Raw genomic sequence first — 24,939 nt, forward strand, 5'->3', positions numbered from 1 at the left:
CGGCGTCGACAACGCAGCCTCATCCACACCATCAGCACTTTGTCCATGACGACCGGGAGCAGCAGCAGCAGCAGCAGGGAAGTTCTCGAATCGGAATGCTCGTACCTCATGCCTCCGGAGGTGTGAGGATCTGGGAGTCTGGGCATCTGCGGGCGGCGGCGTTGGCGAGTGGGAGCGAGCCGGACATGGTGGCTGGAGCGGCGAGCGCGATACGTCCGCTCCTTGCGGCTCCTCTGGCGATCCCTGGTCGCCTTGGTCGCCTCGCTGGACCCGGACCTCGTGGCGAGGACGACGTCGCTGGCAGAGGGCGACGAGGTTTGCAGGGCCGTGTATCGCGAGTGTACACCGGCCTCTCTCAGTCGTTACCTGCTCACCTGAGCCCCAGATTCACTGGAGGTGGGTCCAAGGTGTTGTGCTTTCACACGTGTCATGTCGTTCGCTGCTTGTCAGCATTCTATGTCCACTTTAGTCGTGGCATTTGTTTGTTGTATTCGAGGTCTGAATATACGTGATCTGCCTGTCGTCAGTTCTTTGTCCCCCCTGGTGTCTCTTTGTTCTTCTCCGTTTTGTTCATTCGGGGCAGCACCGTCACAAACCTGCAACACTTGTTCACTCTCCCCATGACCAAGAACACTTGTCAACGCGCGCCCATGGAGGAGGCGGCCCGGTCAACGCGCCCATGGCCGAGACCGCCTGGTCAACACGTGCCCATGGCCGAGGCGGCCCGGTCAATGCGCCCATGGCCGAGACCGCCTGGTCAACACGTGCCCATGGCCGAAGCGGCCCGGTTAACGCGCCCATGGCCGAGACCGCCTGGTCAACACGTGCCCATGGCCGAGGCGGCCCGGTTAACGCGCGCTCATAGCCGAGGAGGCCCGCTCAACGCGCGCCCATGGCCGAGACCGCCTGGTCAACACGTGCCCATGGCCGAGGCGGCCCGGTCAATGCGCCCATGGCCGAGACCACCTGGTCAACACGTGCCCATGGCCGAAGCGGCCCGGTCAATGCGCCCATGGCCAAGACCACCTGGTCAACACGTGCCCATGGCCGAAGCGGCCCGGTCAACGCGCGCCCATTGCCGAGACCGCCTGGTCAACGCGCGCCCATGGCCGAGACCGCCTGGTCAACGCGCGCCCATGGCCGAGACCGCCTGGTCAACGCGCGCCCATGGCCGAGACCGCCTGGTCAACGCGCGCCCATGGCCGAGACCGCCTGGTCAACACGTGCCCATGGCCGAGGCGGCCCGGTCAATGCGCCCATGGCCGAGACCGCCTGGTCAACGCGCCCATGGCCGAGACCGCCTGGTCAACACGTGCCCATGGCCGAGATCGCCTGGTCAACACGTGCCCATGGCCGAGGCGGCCCGGTCAATGCGCCCATGGCCGAGGCGGCCCGGTGGACGCGTGCCCATGACCAAGGCCGTCTGGTCAATTTTTACATGTACCTTTACATGAATTACAAGCATACAGGGGACAATCAACAAACTTATGGTCGATGGGATTTGAACCAGGGTTCTCTGCATCTTGGGTTCAAATGGGAACACAAATAGGATAACCTTCATGATTCACCTTTTTGGGAGATAGAACTTTGCTTGTGGAAGAGACGAGCAAGCCGATCCCTGTTGTCATGGCCGTGACCCATCATATCGTCGACCTCGCTTTGAATGTCAATGTAGGAGGAACATTTTACCATCGCTGATTAGTTTCGAGTCCAATTAGAAGTTTATCAATGGAGCGGTCCTGATGGACCACAATCTCCCCCAGCAAGCAGCAGACACCATCATAATGAGCTCACTTGCTCTTTGAAAAGAATGGGTGATTATCAGTTTTTCGGTGTTAATTAACAACCCGACAGAGTAATGGTGTTCACGCCTGTGCTGCTGTTGTTGTTTTTAAAAATTGTTTTTTTTTTTAAACTTTGTTCAGATAGCACAGAAGGTGGTTTGCAGTGTTAATTGCACTTACAATTTTGGTGTTCGTGGTGTGCCGTTTGCTTAAATATTTGCTCGTTTTCTACATCAGGACAAATCCAGCCAGGGCTCGTTGTAACATTTCCCATTCCTTTGAGGATTCTAACATTCTATTGTTTTAAAAGTCAAAGTGCAGCGATTCATTGTTTCCCTGGACCTTCTGCTGAAAGGTCGTTATGGTTCAAGGTAATTGTGAGCTCCTTATTCAAGATACACCGGGTTCACTTCAGCATGCCATGGAGTTCGGCTGCAATGTATGTTTTTTTTTTTTGTTTTTGTTTTGTGTTTTTGGAATGTCTCTTGAACAATTGAGGTTATTTGATCAAGCAATGTGTTGATGACCTTTTTATGGAATGGCACACACAGCAGGTGTGCCAATGACACACACACACACACACACACACACACACACACACACACACACACACACACACACACACACACACACACACCACCAAGGATAGATTTTATAGCCCTCCATATTGGATAGAGATACCTTCACGTTTGCACCTTACTTTGTTAGTGCAAATTGCTTTCGGTACCAGTGAAGGTCTTTGTGTTCACTTCAGCATAAGAATAAAACATGCGCTGTCTTCACAACCAAATTGGAGAAAAAAATATATAAACTAGCATTTCTGCAGGTGTTAAACATGTGCATGCTAGATTGCTGAAATGGAATTGATTCATTCTGCAGAACATTCCTCCAAAGCGTGAATGCGCAAGATTGCGGTTGGAAAGAGAAAAAGGAGTGTACCTTGAAGGTCTTGATTTATCGAGGAGACGCTTGCTGCATGCAAAGTATCTAGGTGATACACGCATTTTCGTATGAGAGTTCATTGAACTGTTGCCAGGAACACCCAGAGCACAACAACCCGATAAAACACTGTGCTCGACGAAGCAGCGCTGATTGCCATCCTCATGCCAGATACGAACAGTTGGCAGAGGCTTCTTTGAACCCAGATGAAAATTATATTTTAATAAAAACATTGAAAACTAGAGGGCACTCAGTAAAGCGCATACCTCCACCACGGAATACCTGATCAAGTAGAATATATTGGGCCCATTAAAATTTTGAAATACCGTGGTACACATCGTTGTTGGCACCGTCTCGCAATGCTGAAGAATCGCTTTAAAAATTAGAAAAAAAAATCTCGTATCCAGATCTCGATTTGGATCTTCACCAAAATTGAATCAATTCTTCTTTGACACACACCCAGCCTGTCCACCAAGTTTTTTTCCGAATACGTTCACAACTTTTTGAGGTATCGGTCTGTATCATTTTTGGCCATATCTCTCAATGGTGAAGAATCATTAAAAACAAATTATTGGATTCGGAACTTCGCCAAAATCGAATCGCTTCTTCCAAGTCACACACCCAACGTGTCCACCAAGTGGTGTCCGAATATGTCCACAACGTTTTGAGGTATCAGACTATATATCATTTTTGGCCCTATCTCTCCATGGTGAAGAATCACTTCAAAATTCTCGTAGCCGGATTCGGATCTTCAAAATCTAATCGCTTCGTCTTTGTCACACACCCAACCTACTCACCAAATTTCATTAAAATCTGTGCACAATTTTTTGACATATCCTGCACACAATCAAACAAACAATCAGACAGACATGGATGAAAACATAACCTCCTTCTACCTTTGGTGGCAGAGGTAACTAGAACGGCACTCGGTAGAGCACATACCTCTGCCAGGCTGAACAGTTTACGTTGTGTATCCCACCGATAGGCCGGATCTGCATCCGGATCTCAACCAAGATCTAAGCAGCTTGTTACTGTCACCTAACTACACACACCTAGTTTTGTCATCTCTCCACAATGTTTTGAAATATCATGCTATACAAGGTGTTCCAAAAAGACCTGGACAACTTTGGTTGTTAATATATTTAGTACCACAAATGATACAACAATACCCTTTGGTTTATATGATACAGAAACTCACAAAGTTTTCCTTATTTTCAGGTCTGGTGGTTTAATGTAACGGAAAATTGTGACTCCACAGCAGAAACCTCAGTGCATCAAATGGTTTGTCAAGACGAGATCCGAAACGCAAATTCAGCGTAATTTCCGTACAAGGTGTGGAAGGAATCCACCATCGCCGACGAGTATCAGAGAGTGAGTGGTACAAGGGGTTTTAGGAGACTGGAAGTTGTCAGAAACAGAAAAGTACCGGTCAACCAAGCACAATTGCAGATGTTGAACGAGTCCGTGAATCATTTCAACAAAGTCACAGAAAATCAATTTGATGCACATCCAGAGAACTGGGACTACGAACCACGACTGCACACATGATTTTGTATAAAAGACTGAAACTTTATGCCAGAAGGTGCAGATTCTGCACAAACTCAAACCAAATGACAGACCCAAATGCAAGGTGTTTGCCGTGGAAATGCTGAGTCGCATCGAGGATGACGAAGATTACTTGAAAAAGGTCGTGTTCACAGATGAAGCTTGCTTTCATGTATCAGGGAAGGTCAACCAGCACAATGTGAGAATCTGGGGCTCTGAAACACACACGTCGTCATTGAACACATACGTGATTGTCTAAATGTCAATGTGTGGTGTCGCCTTCTCCTTGACCGCTTGGTGGATCCGTTTTTCTTTGTGGAGGATACAGTGACCTCAACAATTTACATGAACATGTTGGAAGGATTCGGCTTTCCACAGATTGAAGATTTGCAACCCCATATCATTTTTCAACAGGATGGCACTCCCCCTCATTGGGCCTTAGTCGTTTGAGCCGTCCTGAATGAAAAATTTCCAGGTCGCTGGATTTGCTGAGACGGATTAACCGCCTGGCCCCCACCATCACCAGACATCGCCCTCCTTGATTTTTTTTTTTTCTGTGGGAGTTTGTCAAAGATATTGTCTGCAACACCAAGGTGGCAAACCTGCAGGATCTTCATTCTCCGATCACAGCTGCATGCACACTGGTGGACGCAAACATGCTGATCTGAACATGGCATGAACTAGTGTACCACCTGGATGTCCTGTGTGTGACAAACGGAGCTCACATTGAAGTATATTGATGGTGTTCTCAAAACTTTATGAGTTTCTGTATCATATAAACCAACGGGTATCGTGACATTTGTGGTTCTCAACATATTAACCAAAGTTGACTGGGTCTTTTTGGAACACCCTGTATATTGTTTTTGGCCCCATCTCTCAATGGTGAAGAGTGACTTAAATTTTTTTTTTTTAATGACATCCACTATCCGGATCCTCACCAAAATTAAATCAAGTCGTCCTTGTCGCATACCCAACCTCTCTACCAAGGCTCATCTGAATCTGTCTATAACTTTTTGAACTATCCTGCTCACAGAGAGACCTCTGTCCACCTTCGGTGATGGTAATAATTAAGCTTTTTTGTGTGGTGCTGGTACACTGTCCATGTCTCACTGACATAGAGTAGTGTTGAAAGAAGAACTGCTTCAGTTTTGTGTCCAGTCTTATTCCTCTGCAATCCCAGAGTGGTTTGTGAAATCTGCCAAAGGCTGCACTTGCTTTGGGTATCCAGACATTCATCTCATTGTCAACATGAACTTTTCGAGAAAGGGTGCACTACCAAGATAGGTAAACTTTTCCACTACGATCAAGTTTTGATCTTTGGTCTGTATGTTAAGTGCCACATAGGGTTTGCCTGGGGCAGGAATTGATACATGACTTCCGGTTTTTTTGTGCTGATTGCGAGACCAAAATTGTCATACGCCGATGAGAACAGATCTATATTATTTTGTATGTCTGACAGCGATGCAGCATTTAAAGCACAATCATTAGTAAACAAAAAGTCACGTAATACGCCTGTTTGTAGCTTGATTTTGGCTTGTAGCCGTTTGGAATTGAACAGCTTACCACATGTACGACACTTCATTTTGATTCCAGGTCTTTCATTTAAAAAAGCATCAACTGTTGAGCATTGCTGAAAAATCATGCTGAAGAGGGTTGGTTGTGAGCACGTAACCTTGTTTGACACCATTTATAACTGGAACGAAAATTAGAAGACTCGTCATTTTCTAGGACACATGCAAGCACGCTATCGTGATGCCTGATTATGAACAAGGTTGTGTGCTTGCAACAACCCTGTTCAGTGAGATGTTTAAGATAATGAAGGGTATGGACAAAATAAGTGTGGAAGAGTTTTCCAGCAGAATAGATATTGATAGGACCAGGGGCCATAACCTGAAAGTAAAGAAGAGGAGAGTTAGCACAGTATTAAGGCAGGGGTGTTGAATTCAGAGATGGAATGGTTTCTCAAGAAAGGTAGTAACAGCAGAAAGAGTATATAGGTTTAAATTGGAATTCGAGAGGTTCCAAGATGCATTCGAGATAGAGGGGTACAGGGATATTGGCAGGACTTTTCAGTAGCTTGAGCATGGATGGGTTGTGGTAGCTGGATTGGTGTGTTGCAGGCATGATGGACCGAATGGCCTCCTCATGTGTGTCGTCATGTTTGAAGATCTCTCCCCTCTGCGTGTTATCCTTTGTTTGAGTGTAATTTTACACTGAATATTTCAATGTTTAAAGGGCAAAGGTTTTAAACATTTGATGACATATAAACTTGGTGCCTCAAGAACTATGCTCAGCTTTTTGTGGACTATTAGGCACATGTTCTGAGAAAAACAAGTCTGATATTGTCACACGTGTTATGCCAGGTTAGTTATGCAAGTATTTTCGTTTTACAGCTTTATCAGCTATACAGTCATCAGGTTGCCAATCTTGTATTTGTCTTTAACTTGGTTGTGGCAATGCTCTACCTGAGCTCATGGTCTCAAAGTACATTTGTTAACAGGTAAAGTGAAATTGATATTCAGCTTAAACTACTAGTACTACGACTTTTTTTTTAACAGCCTCAATTATTCCCACCTTCTTGTGGGGTTGGCCAGAGAAGGTTTTTGGCCCAAATCCTTCACGAAACTGGCTGGCCAAGCCTGACATTCAACTGAAGGTGATTTAGGAAAGAGTTGCGAATCTGCTCCAAGATGCCGGTAATAACGTGATCTTGTGCACTTTATGGTGCAACACCATGTCTGCAAAACTCCAAGCGAACATTTTGTAGTCAGGTCAGAAATTTAACTGAGGCTAGACAGCTCAAAGGTAAGAGTGCTTCCGCTACACCACACCATCTAACCGATGAGCACAAGGGGTTTATCTGGTTCCCTGAGGGAGGCATTGAGTGTTTCGTCTTAGTGTTCTTGGTGCCCTGCTTTTTGAAGAATAATTTTTCCATTTTTTTAATTTTAGAATTATTACTTTTTTCAATTTCCAATTTTTTTTTTCTCCAATTTTGAGCTCGCATGGAAGTAGTTACAAGGACCTTATGAGATGGCACGTCGTCCATCCGTCCATCCATCCACAAATACTTTCAACTGCTTCTCTGAAACTACATGTTTGGTTTTGATGAAACTTTACCACAACGTTCATCACCATGTACGTTCCAAAGTTTGTTCATGGCATTAAAAAAATCGGACCCCAAAGGGGTGTGGAGTACAGGGGTTGTCTCCCAAAATATGTATTTGCTTTCTTCTCTGAAACTACACACACAATTTTGATGAAATTTTACCACCGCCTTCATCACCCATGATGTACCAAAGTTTGTTCACGACATTAAAAATAATTGGGGTCTAAGGGATTCTACGTGGGGGTTGCCCCCAAAATATGTATTTGCTTTCTTCTCTGAAACCACACACAAACAATTTCAATGAAACTTGACCACAAACTTTGTCACCCGTGATGTACCAAAGTTTGTTCGTGGCATGAAAAATAAAAATCCATATGTATTTACTTTCTCCTCCATTACATATTTTGTGGGTCATCTATGCTTACCAGTGGTTCCCTGGCTATCTATCCAGCCACTACCAGGTGAGCGCCCAGGGATATTGCCCATATTTTAATTATTTAATCTGTCAATTATTTGATATATTTTTTTCCATTATTAAAATTTTCAATTTCCCATTTTTATTTCATTTTTTTTTACCCCAATTTTCAAAAAAAATTCCAATTTTTGATTGTTTAACCTTTACAATTTTTAATTGTTTAATTTTTCCATTCCAGTGTATTTCATTCTTTAATTATTACAGTTCTTGGAGGTAGGGATTAAGTGTTTTATCGAGGTGTCCATGGTGTCCCGATTTTTGGAAAAATAAATACGTTTTCATTATGAGGCAGAATTTCAAGTGGTACCGATAATATTACCAGTTGGCTATACGGGGAACTATCAGCAATTTTCAATCACAGCCCTCTAGTTTTTTTAAGAAAGGTAGAATCCAAGCTACAAAGGAGTGCATTGTTGTGTTCACTTTGTGCAAGGTGTTCTTTATCTTTATTCAATCAAATTGGAAAAAATAATCTTTGCTGAAGTTCAAGATTACCCACTATAGGGCCAATCAATCTTATCCTAAATCTTTGCTGAACACGAATTTGAAATGATTAACGACAATGTTCGCTTCAACTTGTGAGACTACAGTAGAAATCCTATGAAAAGGCAATTAGGGTTATTTATGACTGTTAAACCTATCAAATATTTGACCTCAAATTCCAGAGAAGTTGGATATTGACTGGTAAGTGTTTGAGCAGGTCGAAAATTAATTTAGATTCATGCTTCTACAAGCCGTTGAACCTTCCTGTGCATAGCCAACACGTAACATGTGTATTGCTCCAGTAACTCTGTTGGCAGGTTGATGAATTTGACCAGCCTTGGTAGCATAATGGTTAAAACATCCACTCTGAATCTGGGTGGTCGATGGTTCAAATCCTGGCCGAGCCATCCCAAGGACTTTAAAAATGGTACGTGCTGCTTGACGTTCAGCATTTAATTGGATAGAGCATGGACAAACAATGCTAGGAAGACAATGGCAAACCACCCATTATAACCTCTGCCAATAAAAACAGGTTCAGTAGCACCAACTCTCTGTGAAGACTATGGTACATCATATATATATATATATATATATATATATATATATATATATATATATATATATATATATATATATATATATATATATATATATTAGATTAAACAAAAGGAGTGACAATGACGAACTTTTGCACAGTGAATGGATACACCAATCACTTTGACGGATGGGTATTCTGTAAAGAGACCAGTTGTTCATGGTCTTGGACTCCAGATTTATGTCATCTCATATGTGATGTAAAAGCAAGTCTCTATTTGCAGATCTGATTGCAAATATTACATACTAGCAAATACAACCCATCACTTCACTGACTATCTTATTCGGGGGGAGAGAGGAAGAGAGGAGAGATGGAGGGGAGAGAGAGGAGGCAGGAGGGAGGGGAAGCTTGGAAGGGGGGTAGAGTGAGGAAGTGGGGGTGGGAGGTGGGGAGAGCTGTGCCTCACCAAATGTTGCTATACACTGTGGGAGGAGGGGGTGAGAGAAGAGTATAAAAAAAAAGAATGATGAGGGGTGGAGGTGGGGTTAGTAAAGAGAATGATATGTGATGCTTAATGACCAAACACACAAAAACCAACTCATGTCAGAACAGCCGTACACACAACGAACCAACATAGTTTATAAAGTAATCTGCTGGCATATATGCAAAAACGATGACATCCCAGCTCCAGAAAATTTGTGGGAACATGAACCAAAAGCAATCGCTGAAAACGTGGAAGAACCTACCGCTCACGAAAGACCTAATGATCCCATCGAGAGTGAACATTGAAAACAAAGCATTGCGACCAGATATCATACTAAGGTACAAAAAGAGGGAAGAAGCCATTGCTGATTGAGGTGTTAATACCAATGAGTTTGGACTAAACGATGCAGAAATCAAGAAAATGACCTAACACAAAGACCTCAAGAATGAAGTGAAAAGATCCAGGAAGATGAAGAATGCCAAAGTTGTACCAATGATAGCTGGAGCTACAGAAATGATGACAAAGAACCTCACAGAGATATTAAACAAAGGGGCAGTACCCCTGGACCACCTTGTAGTGGCTGAATAAGATAACCAGGCAACCACCCGTAGGTATGGATGACCCACAAAATATATAATGGAGAAGAAAGGAAATACCTATGGATTATTTTTTTTAATGCCATGAACAAACTTTGGTACATCATGGGCGATAACGGTTGTGGTCAAGTTTCATCAAAATTGTGTGTGTGGCTTCAGAAAAGAAAGCAAATACATATTTTGGGGGGGGGGCATACTCTCTTCAATCCCACTCTTCCCTCCAGTCTTCAAAACAGCTGTTCACCACCACCTCTTATCTTCCCCCATCCAAAACCACGATCATTTCAACCCCTGCTAATCCACCCCAAACCCACCTTCTTCAAATTCCCTGCTTTCCTTCCCGAAAGTTCCCTGTCGTGTAAGGTCCTGAAAGTCCCTGTGGTGTCCATCTTGTATACCCCATGTTCTCCGCCCCATCTCTCTCCCTTCCACAGATCTCTTAATGTCTATGTTCCCCACTGTTTTGTCCTTCCCGCTCCCAACCCTCTTGTCTCCTGCCACCCCCCCCCCCCGTTGTGCATTGTGTGTAAGCTCTCAAACAAGCCTCGACAATGTTTACAAAACAAACAAAAAAAAGCTTTAGTACATCACAGGTGATAAAAAATTGTGGTCAAGTTTCATCGGAATTGTATGTGTAGTTTTGGAGAAGAAAGCAAATAATATTTTGGTGGGCAACCCCCCTTAAATCCTCTTAGAGCCAGATTTTTCTCATGTCATGAACTAACTTTGGTTCGTCATGGGTGATGAAGGTTGTAGTGAAGTTTCATCGGAATTGTGTGTATCTGTGGACCCCTTCAGACCCCGTTAAAAAAAAAAAAATTAATGCCATCATGGGTGATGTAGGTTGTGGTTAAATTTCATTGAAATTGTATGTGTAGTTTCTGAGAAGTTGCAAGTATTTGTGGACAGACGGACGATGCGCCATCCCATAAGCTCAGCGGAACTACGTTACTGGTGAGCTAACTACTTTACTTTACAGGTGGAAGCTCTCTGGGGCTCAGCGACGATCCTGAACAGAGCCCTCTGCTCAAAACTTGGAGAACAGAAAACTTCACATCTTGGTCCATGAATCGTGCGTGACCCCTTACTGTAATAAAGGTGGATGCTTTGAGCCCACCCTGGGAGGACTCCATTCCACATTCTGAAACCCGCATATGTACATACCAATCAACAGCACGTGCGCACGCGCGCGCGCGCGCGCACACACACACACACACACACACACACACACACACACACACACACACACACACACACACACACACACACACACACACACACACACACACACACACACACACACTTTGAGACCTTGGGCGGGAGCATTCAAAACCAACAGCTCGTACATGCAGTGACCTTTGCACCCCACCGGTCGGCTTCAAATCTGATTTGTACATGCTACAGTCCCCTCAACATGGGAGAAGGGTGGGGGACCAGGGGGAGGGTTGGGAGAGAGCTAGAAGAGGGGAGAGAGATAGAAGAGGGGAGAGAGACAGAGATAGGGGTGGGAGAGATGGGGTAGGGTTGGGAGGGAGAGGGGTCAGGGATTCCGGCAGATATGACGCCCAGTTTATTGTCCATCTGAGAGACGACACACACAATGATGAATCACCCGGCCTGGGAAACACCAGGATGACAGTTTAGAGCTGGGTTGGAATTCAAATCCAGGATACACAGAGTGCGCATGTGTACCTCTCGGCTTTCCTGCCGTAATGTGGCAATTCTTTACTTCAGTACTGAATTTTTTTTTCTCATTGTGATCATATAATTTATTTTACCTTCCTACCTCCAGTGTAGAACCACGGTATCGCAATTGAAAGTTGAAGAATGCACCAAGTGGCTTTACCACGCAATGCACGAAACGTTCGAAGAAACTTAAAAAAATGAAACATTTAATTTTGATTTGTATTTATCTATGCCGAAGTGACGGGTCATATAAGGTCGTAAAAAACGGGAAACGTTATGGAAAATAAAATTTTACCATTTTCAGTGAGGAAACAACTGCTTGTTGCACCGCAGAACAACACATGACCAATGCTGGCGAGTAGCCCTGAACTTTGTTCAAGTCGACCTATTTGCAGTATTCAGTGACAGTACGAAAATTGTAGAGTGCTGGCTTGAGCACTCCAACGAAATGGTTGATAAGAAACGGCTTGCTTGGCATGTAATTGGTAATCACCAAACCGTCATATAAAAAATGCACCTCCCGGAGATGCTGACAATGTCAAAGATGTCCGAATTGGACAAATGAACGCTTTTCTAGGAGTCGGAGCTGCTTGTAAGTTCGATTCTGAAGCTCCTTAGTTTTGTAATTCCCCTTAGAGAATTGTAATTCTCCTTAGTTAAAGAGATACTCATGATGATCGCGTGTGCAGAAATTAAATAATGCCACTAACACTGGCATCTCTGGGCATTTATAAAAGCATTGCCATGTACCCAGCGATTTGTAGCTATGATGAACAGGCATTCAATAATATGAGTGAGGAAAGTGAAAAAAAATAAACTTTATCATTAAGAAATCATTGTGGCCTGTTCCAAGTCAAGGCAAGGTTGAGCAGGCCAAAAAAACATGGCGGCTTCAGACCCCAGCAAGGTTACCTGGGATACGCCTTAAGACCCCAGAGAGCGAGGTGGCCGAGGATCGCCTGATGAAGGATATAATTAAATAAGGCTGTTAATTATCTTCAAAACGAGTGTTTTCATTAACCCAAACACCCAATTTTCACTCTTGCACTTCCTTGGAGTCTTAGTATGCATGCATAGCAGTTTCAGGCTGCTAGTTTTATAGTTTTGGAGTTATGGAGGACACACACACACACACACACACACACACACACACACACACACACACACACACACACACACACACACACACACACACACACACACACACACACACACACATTTATTAGTATAGATGAAGTCATTTCTGGAGGGATGGTTGGGGCCACTGGCTTTGCATCATGCTCGCTTGTCCTGTGGGGACTTGATTATTTTCCACTTAAATGCTGATACAGCTTGATGACTTGGACTTCTCCATTTGGTTCTGTCCAGGACTGTTGTTTTTTGTTTTTTTTTTGTAGTGGGGTCCAAGTTGCAGGTTCTAAGATTGGCTTTCATTTTGTTTTTGTATCTAAGTTTGGACGCCCTTTGGTGCGGATTTCCTGTTCAGCTGGCTGTGTAATACTGTCTTTGTTATGTGGGAATCCTCCATGCGAAACACATGGCCGACCCAACAAAGCTGAGCTCCGATGAACATGCTCTCAATACCAGGTATGCAGCCCCTAACAGGAATTCTGCCTGCCACTTGATGTTGCAAGTAGATCTCAAACAGTGAAGATGAAATCCATCAAGTTGCTTTGTGTGATGCCAGAAGGTTGTCCAAGTCTCACAGCCATTGAGAAGTGATATGAGAACCACTGCCTGGTAGACTTTGATCTTTGTCCAGAATGCGATGTGATGGAAGTGATTCAATGAGGTCATTGCACACTGTGGATTGTTCCTTCTGGAGATTGTGAAAGTGCACTGCCCAATGAGAAAGAATCTCATGCTTGTTCGCTTCGAGCTGATTGCCATCTGCTGAGAGGACGGGTGTTGTGCCATTGGTTTTGTGGCCACAGACAGGTCAGAAACCTTCATGGAGAGCCTTCAGGTCGTTCTTATCAGCAGCTTCCTGAACTTCTGCAGCCTTGTTCTCTCACCATCGGTTATTCATTTCTCTTTGTTTGGCCTGCAACATGTGTTTTCCTTGATGGAATCTGTTTTTTGTGCTGGGGTTTTTTTCTTTCTTATCAGATATGTAGGATCATTGAGCATTGTGCACATCATCTAATAGCTTGGCAATATCTTGGTTGTTGTTGAACCAATTTTGGTGCTTCCGTTGGACGAATCCATGGACCTTGGATGCCATGTTGTAAGTGACATTCCTTTACTTCTTCCTTGTATCTTCAATGGCAATATTGTCTTCTGTGATGTTAGCAAGGTCAACAACAGCAAGGTCAACAGCTAGTTTGTGTTCCAGTTACTGTCTCTTGGCCAAGTATTTTAGGATAGTTACATCAAACTTCTTTTCTGATTTGACTCCATCAAGGCACTTTAGGTGTTGTCTTCAAAAGCGGGATGCTCCTGACAAGCCGATGGTCTGATCAGCATTCAGTACCTCTAAGACAGTGGGTAGAGCACACATCCTTGAGGTCTCCCTGTCATACAATGATGTAGTCCAACATACTACACCTGTTTTCAGTCGATCAGCTTGTTGGAAGATTGTATTTGTGATGGTGAGGTCAAACTTGCTCCACTTAAAGAGAGGGAGCTGGCCGTTGGAGTTGACTCGACCAATACCATGGTGGCCCAGTATGCCCCTCCATGTATTAGTCTGTACCAACACAGGCATTGAAATCACCAAGGATGATGAGTTTGTCTTGGCGACATACTCCTCTTATGATCTTGCTGGAATCAATGCAGATCGCGCGCGTGTGTGTGTGTGTGTGTGTGTGTGTGTGTGTGTGTGTGTGTGTGTGTGTGTGTGTGTGTGTGTGTGTGTGTGTGTGTGTGTGTGTGTGTGTGTGTGTGTGTGTGTGTGTGTGTGTGTGTGTGTGTGTGTGGTAATACTTGAGATCCTCGGCAATGATAAACAGGAAAATTATTGGTGCATAAGCGCTGATATGAGTGTCACATATTGGTTTCTAGCAAGACGTATTCGAAGTACCATGAGTTGGTCATTTATATCCTTCGGTAATTCGTTGAGTTTACAGTACAAGCCAATTCAGATTGGATGGCAAAGCCCATGCCTAACAGTCAAGGCTGGTCCTTTGACTTGCCAATCCAGCAGAATGTGTAGCCTGCACCTGCTTCCTCAAGTTGAGACTTCTCTGCGAGCCTTGTTTTCCTTAGAGAGGCTATGTCAATATTACACCTGGCCTGCATTCTGGCTATGAGGGCTGTTCTATCCTCTGGACTTTTATTATTATTATCTAAAGGTGTTGACACTCCATGAGCTTAGTGTCATCTGGTGGTTAGTTGTCCTTTGAGTTTGTTTTGCATTTCGACCTCAGTGACTGGATGACGAGCCCATAGATTATTGGCCTGAGGAAGCTCGTTGGGAAACAAGTGAAATACCACCTAAAACCGTGTCTGCTCTTCCATATTACTTAAATTAGCAGAGTAGATCTCGTTACATTTTTGGTTGGATGTGCCTTTTTGTTTAAAAATAAAAATAAAAAAATGGATAAATATTGTTATGAATTTCGGTCCGCCCGGCGTGCGATCGGCCGCGTAACTCTAATTGCAGCCGCGTTGCCCACCGGACAGACAATTCAGTCGTGACCATCCTGGAACTACCGCCAAGGAGCCAGTCACGGGTGGGGATTTAACCTCACCACAACCCAGTACGCATTCTACCCACGCGAAATAGGGTGAATCACCGAATGTCGATATACCTAAGTACCCGCGCGGGTAGCGTACCGAGGAGTTGTACCACGCCGCAGGTCGGCTCCGGGACACGAACCGCTTCAGCGGCTCGTTCCGCGCTAAGGGGATAACCGAGCGGAGTTATCGCCGACCTCGACGGTTCAGATTACTTACTGGGTGTCTAAACCCACTACCAATCCTTTACGTGATGCAAGATGGAACTTTCAAACGAAGGAAAGGACGCAACGAAACGGGAACAGTTCGACAAGCACAGTTATTTCACTCTCAGACAAGCACGTATTTTACAATCACAGTTATACAAAAACAATGCAGTATACAGTCAAAGCAAGAACACAACGCAGAGTTAGAACCGAATAAAGCAATGTACAAGCACTTATTCAGGTTTACTTAAAAGACTGGCGCCACACACACATTTACACAAAAAGCAAATAAAAGCCACCCTCATAGGCAAGGGGGCAGACAAGTCCGTGGACCAAATGTACGTGGGACCTGGGTGAGCGGCCAGGTCCACGAGACCGAAGGGGTCTTACCCGTGCCCTTGTGGCGCGATGGCGGGCTAGCCGCAATGTCAGCGTAACGTGCCTGACTCTGTGCCCCTGGCGTGGTTGGTGAGCTCCTTTAGGCGTGCGTTGCGCAGGCACGTGTTGGTCGGTCGACACCACGGTAGGGTCAGGCTTATTGGCAGAGCTGAGCTGTTCAAGGAGCTGAGGCGTAAACTGGACGTGCACTAAAGGTGGACAAGGAGGCCTATGTGCGAGGAATCTGTGAGGGGGTAGAGCATCACCTGTGGTCAAGTGATTCTCATCCTGCTTCCAAGTAAATTTTTGCTTGGTGTACTGCAGGTAGAGCGGAGGATGGTTGGCTCTTGACAGAGGAGTCCGAAGTGAAGGCCCGCTGGGCCAGTTACTTTGAGCGGTTGTACCAGGCTGATCCACCAGCTGTTGAGTTGGATGTCAGGGGTGTTACTATCCCTTTTGCTGATCCTCCAATCAACTGTGATCTACCTTTGTTTGTGGAAACACAGGCTGTGGTGCACCGGATGAAATGGGGTAAATGTCCAGGGATCTGTGGCATTCATGCTGAACTTCTCAAGTCTGGTGGAAATGCTGCACTCGTGTCGTTGCATGCAGTTCTGTGCTCTGCCTGCAACACAGGCATCATCCCAACTGACTGAAAGAGGGGCCTTGTTGTCCCTCTCTGGAAAGGGAAGGGTGATCGGATTGTTAGGACTGCAACAGCTACTGTGGGCTGATGCTGAGCTCTCAGTGCCGGGTAAGGTCTTTGCTCGGATAATTCTTCATCGGGTTCGCCACCATCTGGTTGAGCATCAGCTTCCACAGCAGTCAGGTTTTACACCAGAGGTCATCAATTGACTGTATCCCTGCTCTTCGGGTCCTCACTGAACGCAGACAAGACTTTCGGCAGGGGCTGCTTCAAGCCTATGTCGATCTCTGCATATTGTTTGATTCAGTGAATTGGGATGCCCGAAGGAGGATTCTTGGTCTTCTTTGGAGTGTTGTGAGATGTGGTGATACCATCTTCGACTTCTTTCCAGTTGTTACTGGAGTTCGTCAGGGGTGTGTACTGGCCCCCACTTTTCAGCACTTGTATGGACTGGATTCTCGGGAGGATGTCAGAGAGATCAAGCGGCGGTGCATCATTTGGGAATGTCAAGATCTCTGACCTTGATTTCTCAGATTATGCAGTCATCTTTGCAGAGACTCTCAATATCCTTTTGGGGGGCCCTCGAGGTGCTGAATGAGTTGGTGCTGCTGGGATTATATGTTTCCTGGGTCAAAACAAAGATCCAGACTTTGAATGTCATCTTGGATGCTGCCATCTTGTCCGTACCTGTTTGTGGTGAGCATGTTGAGGTTAGGGAGAGATTCACTTACTTTGGTAGTGATATTCATGTCTCTGCTGGCTGTGAACCAGATGTCAATGGCTGTCTGGTTCTGGCCTGGAGAGTCATAGATTCACTGGATCATGGGGTGTGATGCTGTCGCTAACTGTGCAGGATGACGAAAGTCTGAGTCTTTAGATCCATGGTACTTCCCGTCTTGCTGTACGGATGTGAGACTTGGACTTTAACCAGGAATCTAAGATGGAGACTTAATTATTTTGGTGCCAGGTTTCTTCGGAGAATCCTTGGCTATCGTTGGTCAGTTGTTCTGTCCAACGAGCGGTTACTGAGAGAGATTCAAATGAGATTTGTTACCTGCATAGTCCATGAGCATCAGCTGCGGCTGTATGGACATGTGGCTCATTTTCCTGATGCTGATTCTGCTCACCAGATTCTCTCAGCGAGGGAGTCTCGTGAGTGGAGGAGGCCAATGGGTCGACCACGTACCTCGTTGCAGCAGGTTGATCAGCATCTCAAGGAGATGGAGATGGGCCAGGCATCTGCCTGTGGGATGGCCAGAAGGTGGCCCCTGGAGTACCAGCGGAAAGTGGACGCAGCAACGTGCTATTCCGGCGCATGCTTCCATACCTGACCTGACGGCGGAGGCTGTGTGACTGGTGTTGTATCCCAACATTTGCTTTAAAATCAATGGGATGCTAACAATAGAGAAGTACAAGCAGATACTGCAGCACCATGCCGTTCCTCGTGGAAATCGTTTAATCGGATGATTAATTTTCCAACAAGATAAATGATCCAAAACACACTTCCTTCAGAGTAAAACTTTATTTTTAGAACAAGGTTACAGCTCGTGTGCTCCAAGTGTTAGAATGGCCACTCCAGATTCCAGACATGAGTGCCATTGAGGCCATATGGGATTACCTGGAAACAGAGAAGAACTAGAGGAACCCAATTCACCTTCCAAAACTGTAGACTGTTCAACAGGATACCTTGCACAATATGATATTCAGTAATATACAGGAAGCATGGGTAAGAGTGATGGCAAATAAAAATGTATACGATTATTATCATTGATAATACGATGAATTTACCGTAAAGTATGAATCGCATTGAACAACTCAAACTTTTGCACAGTACTGCTACTATATGTAGAAGTTCCATTACCTGTCTCCCACACTCCTTCATTTTATCAATGATCTTTCTTCTTTAAATAACCAAATGCATTCGTATACTGAGGACTCAACATTGCATTCCTCTACATTTTTCACATCTGCTGCATCTTCTCTTGCTTGATCTACATCTCATTTTATCACGACTGCCTCTATAAGTTCGGATTCAGACAGGATTTGTCAGTGCAGCAAATGTAATCAATTGAAGTTTAATACTCCTAAAACTCAATTTCTTTGTCTAAAACTCTTCTCAATTCTTCCATCTCCTTTGAAGGCTCTACAATTCTACCACCCGATACAGCAAACTTACTTTGGTATTTCTACAACATGAAATCTATCTTGGAAACATCACATTGTACAAATTGTCTGCCTCCAAGAAAATAGGAGTCCTGTTCAGACGTCGAAGATTATTCTCATCTGAACAATTGCTCCGATTAATTATATAAAGGATTGATTCATCCTTGTAACGAGTACTGCTCTCACATTTGGGGAGGGTCGAGCTCTACATATTTACTTCATAGAGTCAAGTCGATTGCGTTCTGACTTATCAACTCTCCCGATCTGACCTCAAAACTCAACTTGCTTGAATTACGCCATAATGTTGGCTCTCTTTCCTTTTTCTGTAGATATTACTTCGTTTTCTGCTCCCAAAAACTGGCTGCCTGAATACCTCCGCCATTAGTGAGACCACAAAATACTCGGGAAGCCACGACGTCACATGATTATTGTGTGGCCATTGGCAACTCAAGGGTGGGCAATTATGATGTTTGTTTCCTTCCCTTCACCGCTGCACTGCGGAATTCTTTATTTTCTCATGTCTTTCCGAACAGTTATATCTGGCCCGTTTACAAAAGACGTTTTCCAGTTCCTCAAACACTCTTAGATTATTTTTCCTTCTCTTCACTTCTTTTTTTTTTTTTGGTTCATTTAAGGACTGGTCGATGAATGATATAGTCTGTGACTGGAGCCTTCAAACATTAAACACCCCCCCTCCCCAAATCAAACCACTATTAGAAAGGCATGAAAAGGTAGTACATTATCTACAGTGCCTTCAGAAAGTATTCACACCCCTTGACTTTTGTCACCAATCAACACAAATACCCCATAATGGCAAAGTAAAAACGTGTTTTTCGAAATTTTAACAAATTAATTAAAAATGAAAAGCTGAAATGGCATATGTCAATAAGTATTCAACCCCTTTGCTATGACTCCCCAAATTCAGCTCAGATGCAGCGAAGTTCCTTTGGTCATCCTTGCGATGTCTCTATAACTTGATTGGAGTCCACCTGTGGCCAATTCAAATGATTGGACATGATTTAGAAAGAAACACACCTTTCTCTATAAGGTTCCACAGGTGACGGTGCATGTCAGAGCAGAAACTCTTCCATGAAGTCCAAAGAACTGTTCGAAGAACTCTGAGATAGAATTGTGAGGAGGCATAGACCTGGGGAAGGGTGTAAAACAATTTCTAGAGTATTGGAAGTTCCCAAGAGCACAGTGAGTGAGCACACATTATCAGGAAATGGAAAGAATATGGAACTACCCAGACTCTTCCTAGAGCTGGCCGTCTGACCAAACTGAGCAACCGGGCAAGAAGGACCTTGATTAGGGAGGTGACCAAGAACCCAATGACCACTCTGACAGAACTACAGAGTTACATGGCCGAGGTGGGAAAACCTGCCAGAAGGACAACGATCACTGTAAAACTTCACAAATCGAGGCTTAATGGGAGAGTGGCCAGACGGAAGCCACTCCTGAGAAAAAGGCACATGACAGCATGCCTGGACTTTGCAAAAAGCCACATGAAAGACTGAGAGCATGAGGCAAAAGATTCTGTGGTCTGATGAGATGAAAATTGAACTCTTTGGCCTGATTGCAAAGCACTACGTCTCGCTGAAACCGAGCACAGCTCATCATTTATCTAACGCCATCCCGACCGTAAAGCATGGTGGTGACAGCATCATGCTATGGGGATGCTTTTCAGCGGCAGGGACTGGGAGACTTGTAAGGATAGAGGGAACAATGAATGGAGCCAAATACAGGCAAATCCTTGAGGAGAACCTGCTTCACAGTGTAAAAGTCGTAAGACTGCAGCGAATATTTACGCTCCAACAGGACAATAACCCCAAGCATGCAGCCAAAGTAACACTGGAATGGCTTCAGAACAAGAACATGAAAGTGCTTGAGTGGCCCAGCCAAAACCCAGACTTTAATCCCATTCAGAATATGTGGAAAGACTTGAAGATTGCTGTTCACCGACGCTCCCCATCAAACTTGACAGAGATTGAGAAAATCTGCAAGGAAGAATGGGAGAAAATCCCCAAATCCAGATATGCAAAGTTGATACAGACGTACCCCAAAAGACTCGAAGCTGTAATCACTGCCAAAGGCCCTTCTACAAATTATTGACTCAGGGGGCTGAATACTGATGTAAATTAGATATTTCTGCATTTCATGTTAAATAAATTTGTAAAATTTTCTAAGAGCATGTTTTCACTTTGACATTATGGGGTATTATGTGTAGATCAGTGACAAATAACCCTGAATTTAATCCATTTTACATTCAGGCTGTAACACGACAAAATGTGAATAAGTCGAGGGGTGTGAATACTTTCTGAAGGCACTGTATAGTACAGTACAAAACATTTTCTTTGCAGGTTAATATGTACATCATGCATGTGTAAATTGAACCCTCGGAAGTAGACTTATGCAGTCGCAGAAAAAGTCTTTATGGATGATTAAACAAACAATATTGATCAGGAATCGATGCAAACAGTGATGTGTAATGTCATGGTCTATTTGTGCTATTTAATTTTCCTCGATATTATAACCTTGGGAGTTAATGAATTAAGGTGAGCGTTTTGTTTTTTTAATTAAAATTTTTTTTTTCATGGTTAAAATAGTTGAATGTATGGTTGAACATGTCATGATTAAATTCAAGCATAATATCGTCATTTAGACACAATGTAATCCACAATTGTTGGACTTCTTGACTGCCTTTTGAATTGATAAATAAAGGCAGGTATTTGTTTATTTATTATCCCCATGCTATTTGAAAAACAGGAGGTTATTGTAATCGGCTCCTGTCTCCCTGCCTGGTCTGTCTGTCTTCATCCATCTGTCCGTCCGTCATGCCATGTCCTCCTAAACGGTTGTGCAGAAATTCACCAAACTTGGTAGGTATGATCACCACATGTCACGAAGGTTCAAGAGTCATATTATTTTGGCCCCACCTCTTGGAGTGGTGTCAAACGGCAAATACCAAAAAAAATCATCTATCTATAATTCCAGCAATATGTGTGTCTGTGACCGCTGTTTCTCGACAACCACTGGGTCCGATCTAATTGAAACTTGCCAAGTATATTGCTGGGGACCTGAGTGTGCCTTTTCAAGGTTTGACATTAATCGGACAAGTGCTTCCCAAGTTATGGCCATTTATTTACCAAACCAATAACAAGACACGTTGCTGCAGCCATTTATTTACCAAACCAATGACAAGACACGTTGCTGCGTAGGCGTGGCCGATGGGGAAAGGACGCCAATTAGTTACTGTGGCATAGTAGTGGTAATGGTCAATGGCAGCGAATGTCAAGGCAAGCAAAGGCAGGGAGGTAAACTTGATTTTTATGAACTCTGTGTATGTAAGTATCACAGCAGTTGTTACTTCAATGCAAGCGATAATTCGTGGAATGCATACGTGAACATTCCGTACGGGCACGCACCACTTCCGGATAGTGATGACTTACTGTATTCTAATAATTTCTCGATTTCTTATGCGCATTTATAGATAAACACAATGCCCCAATCCAGTCGTCGCTTACGAGAGCGAAGGAACGGCCTGTGTGGTTGTTTGAAAGCTTTTTTTTAGTTTGCATGTATGGCCGCGCACGTACAGCCACACACGTATGGGCACGCGAGAGCGAAGAAACGGCCTTTGTGGTTTTCTGGCACGCGGTCTGAAAGTTTTTTTTTTTTTTTATTACACGTACGGCCGGGCACGTACTAGTAATAATAATACAATTATGGACACATTTTGAAACATTTTGAATGAAACTTTGTACATGCAATCAACATTGGGGCACGCATGAAATATGTAACGATTTTTTTGGATTTGTCTTCCGGTTCATGGCCAAATTTGATGTTGGGTCATTCCTGGTGAAACTTTCTGCCATCTTTGAACTTTGCTTTAGGTGGGAAGCATGGGAGTTTGCGATGGCGCAACATCGACTTTGCTCTCGTCATTTGTTGCCGAAGGCCGACGTACAATGTTGCCAGTCACATCTGCCTATAGAAGTGACTGGCATTTTTCCAGGTGTAACGACTGTACTCTTTCCACCCCATTGAATTTCGCTCTTTTCTGATAAACTAAAGCTTTCCTTTTTCATTTTCCGCAGGTTGTTTTCGAGAACAAATCCTCTTTTCCTTTTTTTTATTTCGTCAATATTATCGTTTAGAATTTAGTTGGTGTCCAAAAATGCCCCAACAAATTTTGCTAAAGTTTTACCTTGCCACCACATGTTTCGTTTTTCAATTCATTTATTTCATACGGTTAAGGTCTTCAAATCAGAACACTTTCAAACAAGCTAGAATGCATTTTGGACATCACACAATAAAACCATCAGGAAAATATTTAGCGTTTCAGTTAGTCTGTTTTGTGTTCCCATCTGAACCGATTGCTCGTGATTCTGGGAAACCTTCATTCATCATTGAATAGACTAGCAGACAGCAGATGATTTGTTGTTGCACCTGTTTGTTGTTTGGGATAGCTCATGCTAAGCTCTTGGAAACTTTCTTTCGGGTCCTTCCTCCATCCACCTCGATGTACATGGAAGTGAGAAATGACTAACTATTGTCAGGAACAAAATGAAACTGATGTAATCAGATGAGTTTGTTGTTTACGTTGTTTTGTTTTTGTTCTTTCACAAATGAAGTATTGTCGAGGGAGGGGGACTCGGTTGATTTCGTACAGGACTTTCTCAACAATATTGTAAATCTCAGCTATTTCTCATGCATTATGATCATCCTTTATTGCTGCTCAAAGCATGATGTAATGACTAATCGGAATTCTGCTATGCTTCTCTGGAAATATCCTCCCTGACCTCACTTCACAGGCTTCAAATGCCCCATATGCTCCAAACCATTTACTGCGGATGACATGGAAACTCATATTGCCATGTGTATTTCCAAACCCAGGATAACCTACAATGGTAAGTAATGGCAATGATGATTGTAAAGCTTTGGGAACATTCTTATGGGAAGGGTGTTTTTATATTTAATCAGGTTCTTGAAAGAGCAGAACAATGTAGTACAAAAGATCTACAAACATAAAGTGGGGCTAAGGGGAAACATATGCATGGATGCATCACAGCATTAGTAGAGGAGTTTCAGATGAAAGGAACATAGGATATTCGTGGGTAGAGCCAAAGCCATACAGCAGACTTGGGACAGAGGGACGGCAGACTTGGAGGACAGCTCCACACAAGAGAAAAGGAGAAGAAATTAATGTGGTGAGAATGAAATTTTTGACTTGGAGAGGGTAACATGGTAATATTTTTTCCGGTTAAATGTATGTGACTTGGTTGGGGGGGGAGGGAGACAAAGAGGCCAAAGGGTGGGAGAAGCAATCACCAGAAAAGAGCAAGGAAAGATTGCAAGGCCACCAACGTTCCTGCAGTAAACAATAAGCAGACGTCGACAGTCTGCCTCCTGTCTTGAAGTGCCAACAACAGGGTAGGGCCTAAAACTCTGCAGCCTCATAGTGGCAATGATGGGAAGGAAGCAACAGCATCAGCCTATCGTAGGGACGTTATTTGTGGCCAATTTGGATGAAGGCCTTGTTTGCCATAATATACTGAGTAAGGGCTTGCATTGGAGGAGGTAGCATCTTCCAACTTCCAAGGACAGGTTATAGCTGATGGTGAGGTGCATATCGCATATTCAGAGCCACAACGCTGTGTAACAGAACATAATTTGCTCAATCTAGAAAAATGCAAGCCATAAATAAATAATAAATAAATAACCAAATAAATAATAAAAGAAAAACAAAAATGAAAGACTTTGTAAAATCAAATATTATTAAACAAAACGTTATTAGGTCATCTCAGTAGAGATGACCTAATAAAGCCGAACCAAATGTCTGTCCGTCCGTCCGTCCGTCAACAATTTTTCTTTCCGATCTTGATGAAACTTAGTATGTGGGTAGAGGTCGATGAGTGTTGCACAACGATATAACTTTTGTCCAGGTTCAAGGTCAGGGTCAAGGTCACGAGGTCACATAAGTTATAAAAATCGCCATTTTCAAAACCTATCTCGTCTGCCATTCTACAAGATATTCGGCAACTGTTTATTGATTATGATAGTAAAAAAAAGATTACCTTGTTTCTAACCGGACAGATTTTTGAATTTCCGTCCCGTTTGGCCGCCACGTAACTTGGAAGATGGTCAAAAACACCTCCCGGTACAAAGAAAACTTTTTACTTCCGATCTTGATGAAATTTGGTATGTGGGTAGAGGTCGATGAGTGATACCC

General features: G+C 43.9%; 2 protein-coding genes across 4 annotated transcripts in view; one reads left to right on the forward strand and one right to left on the reverse strand.

The window, feature by feature from the left end:
* The window catches only part of LOC147022905 (uncharacterized), a 29,776-nt gene that overhangs the window by 386 nt on the left and 4,451 nt on the right, over window positions 1-24,939 (forward strand). For 2 of the 3 annotated variants that reach the window (XM_085887863.1, XM_085887862.1), the window contains exons 1-3: window positions 1-396; window positions 10,930-11,022; window positions 23,522-23,617. The exon at window positions 1-396 is cut by the window's left edge. In XM_085887863.1, coding sequence (XP_085743989.1) covers window positions 1-396; window positions 10,930-11,022; window positions 23,522-23,617 — 585 coding nt within the window. The remainder of the gene's footprint in view (window positions 397-10,929; window positions 11,023-23,521; window positions 23,618-24,939) is intronic. The other variant, XM_085887865.1, reaches the window with a different exon arrangement.
* Window positions 18,048-24,939, reverse strand: part of GGCT (gamma-glutamylcyclotransferase) — a 56,451-nt gene continuing 49,559 nt past the window's right edge. The window contains exon 5 of the mRNA XM_085887867.1: window positions 18,048-18,162. The gene's annotated coding sequence lies outside the window, so the exon portion shown is untranslated. The remainder of the gene's footprint in view (window positions 18,163-24,939) is intronic.

Source organism: Eptatretus burgeri, chromosome 7, assembly GCF_056783735.1.
Source record: "Eptatretus burgeri isolate ZD-2024b chromosome 7, Ebu_testis_v1, whole genome shotgun sequence".
Classification (NCBI taxonomy): Eukaryota; Metazoa; Chordata; class Myxini; order Myxiniformes; family Myxinidae; genus Eptatretus; species Eptatretus burgeri.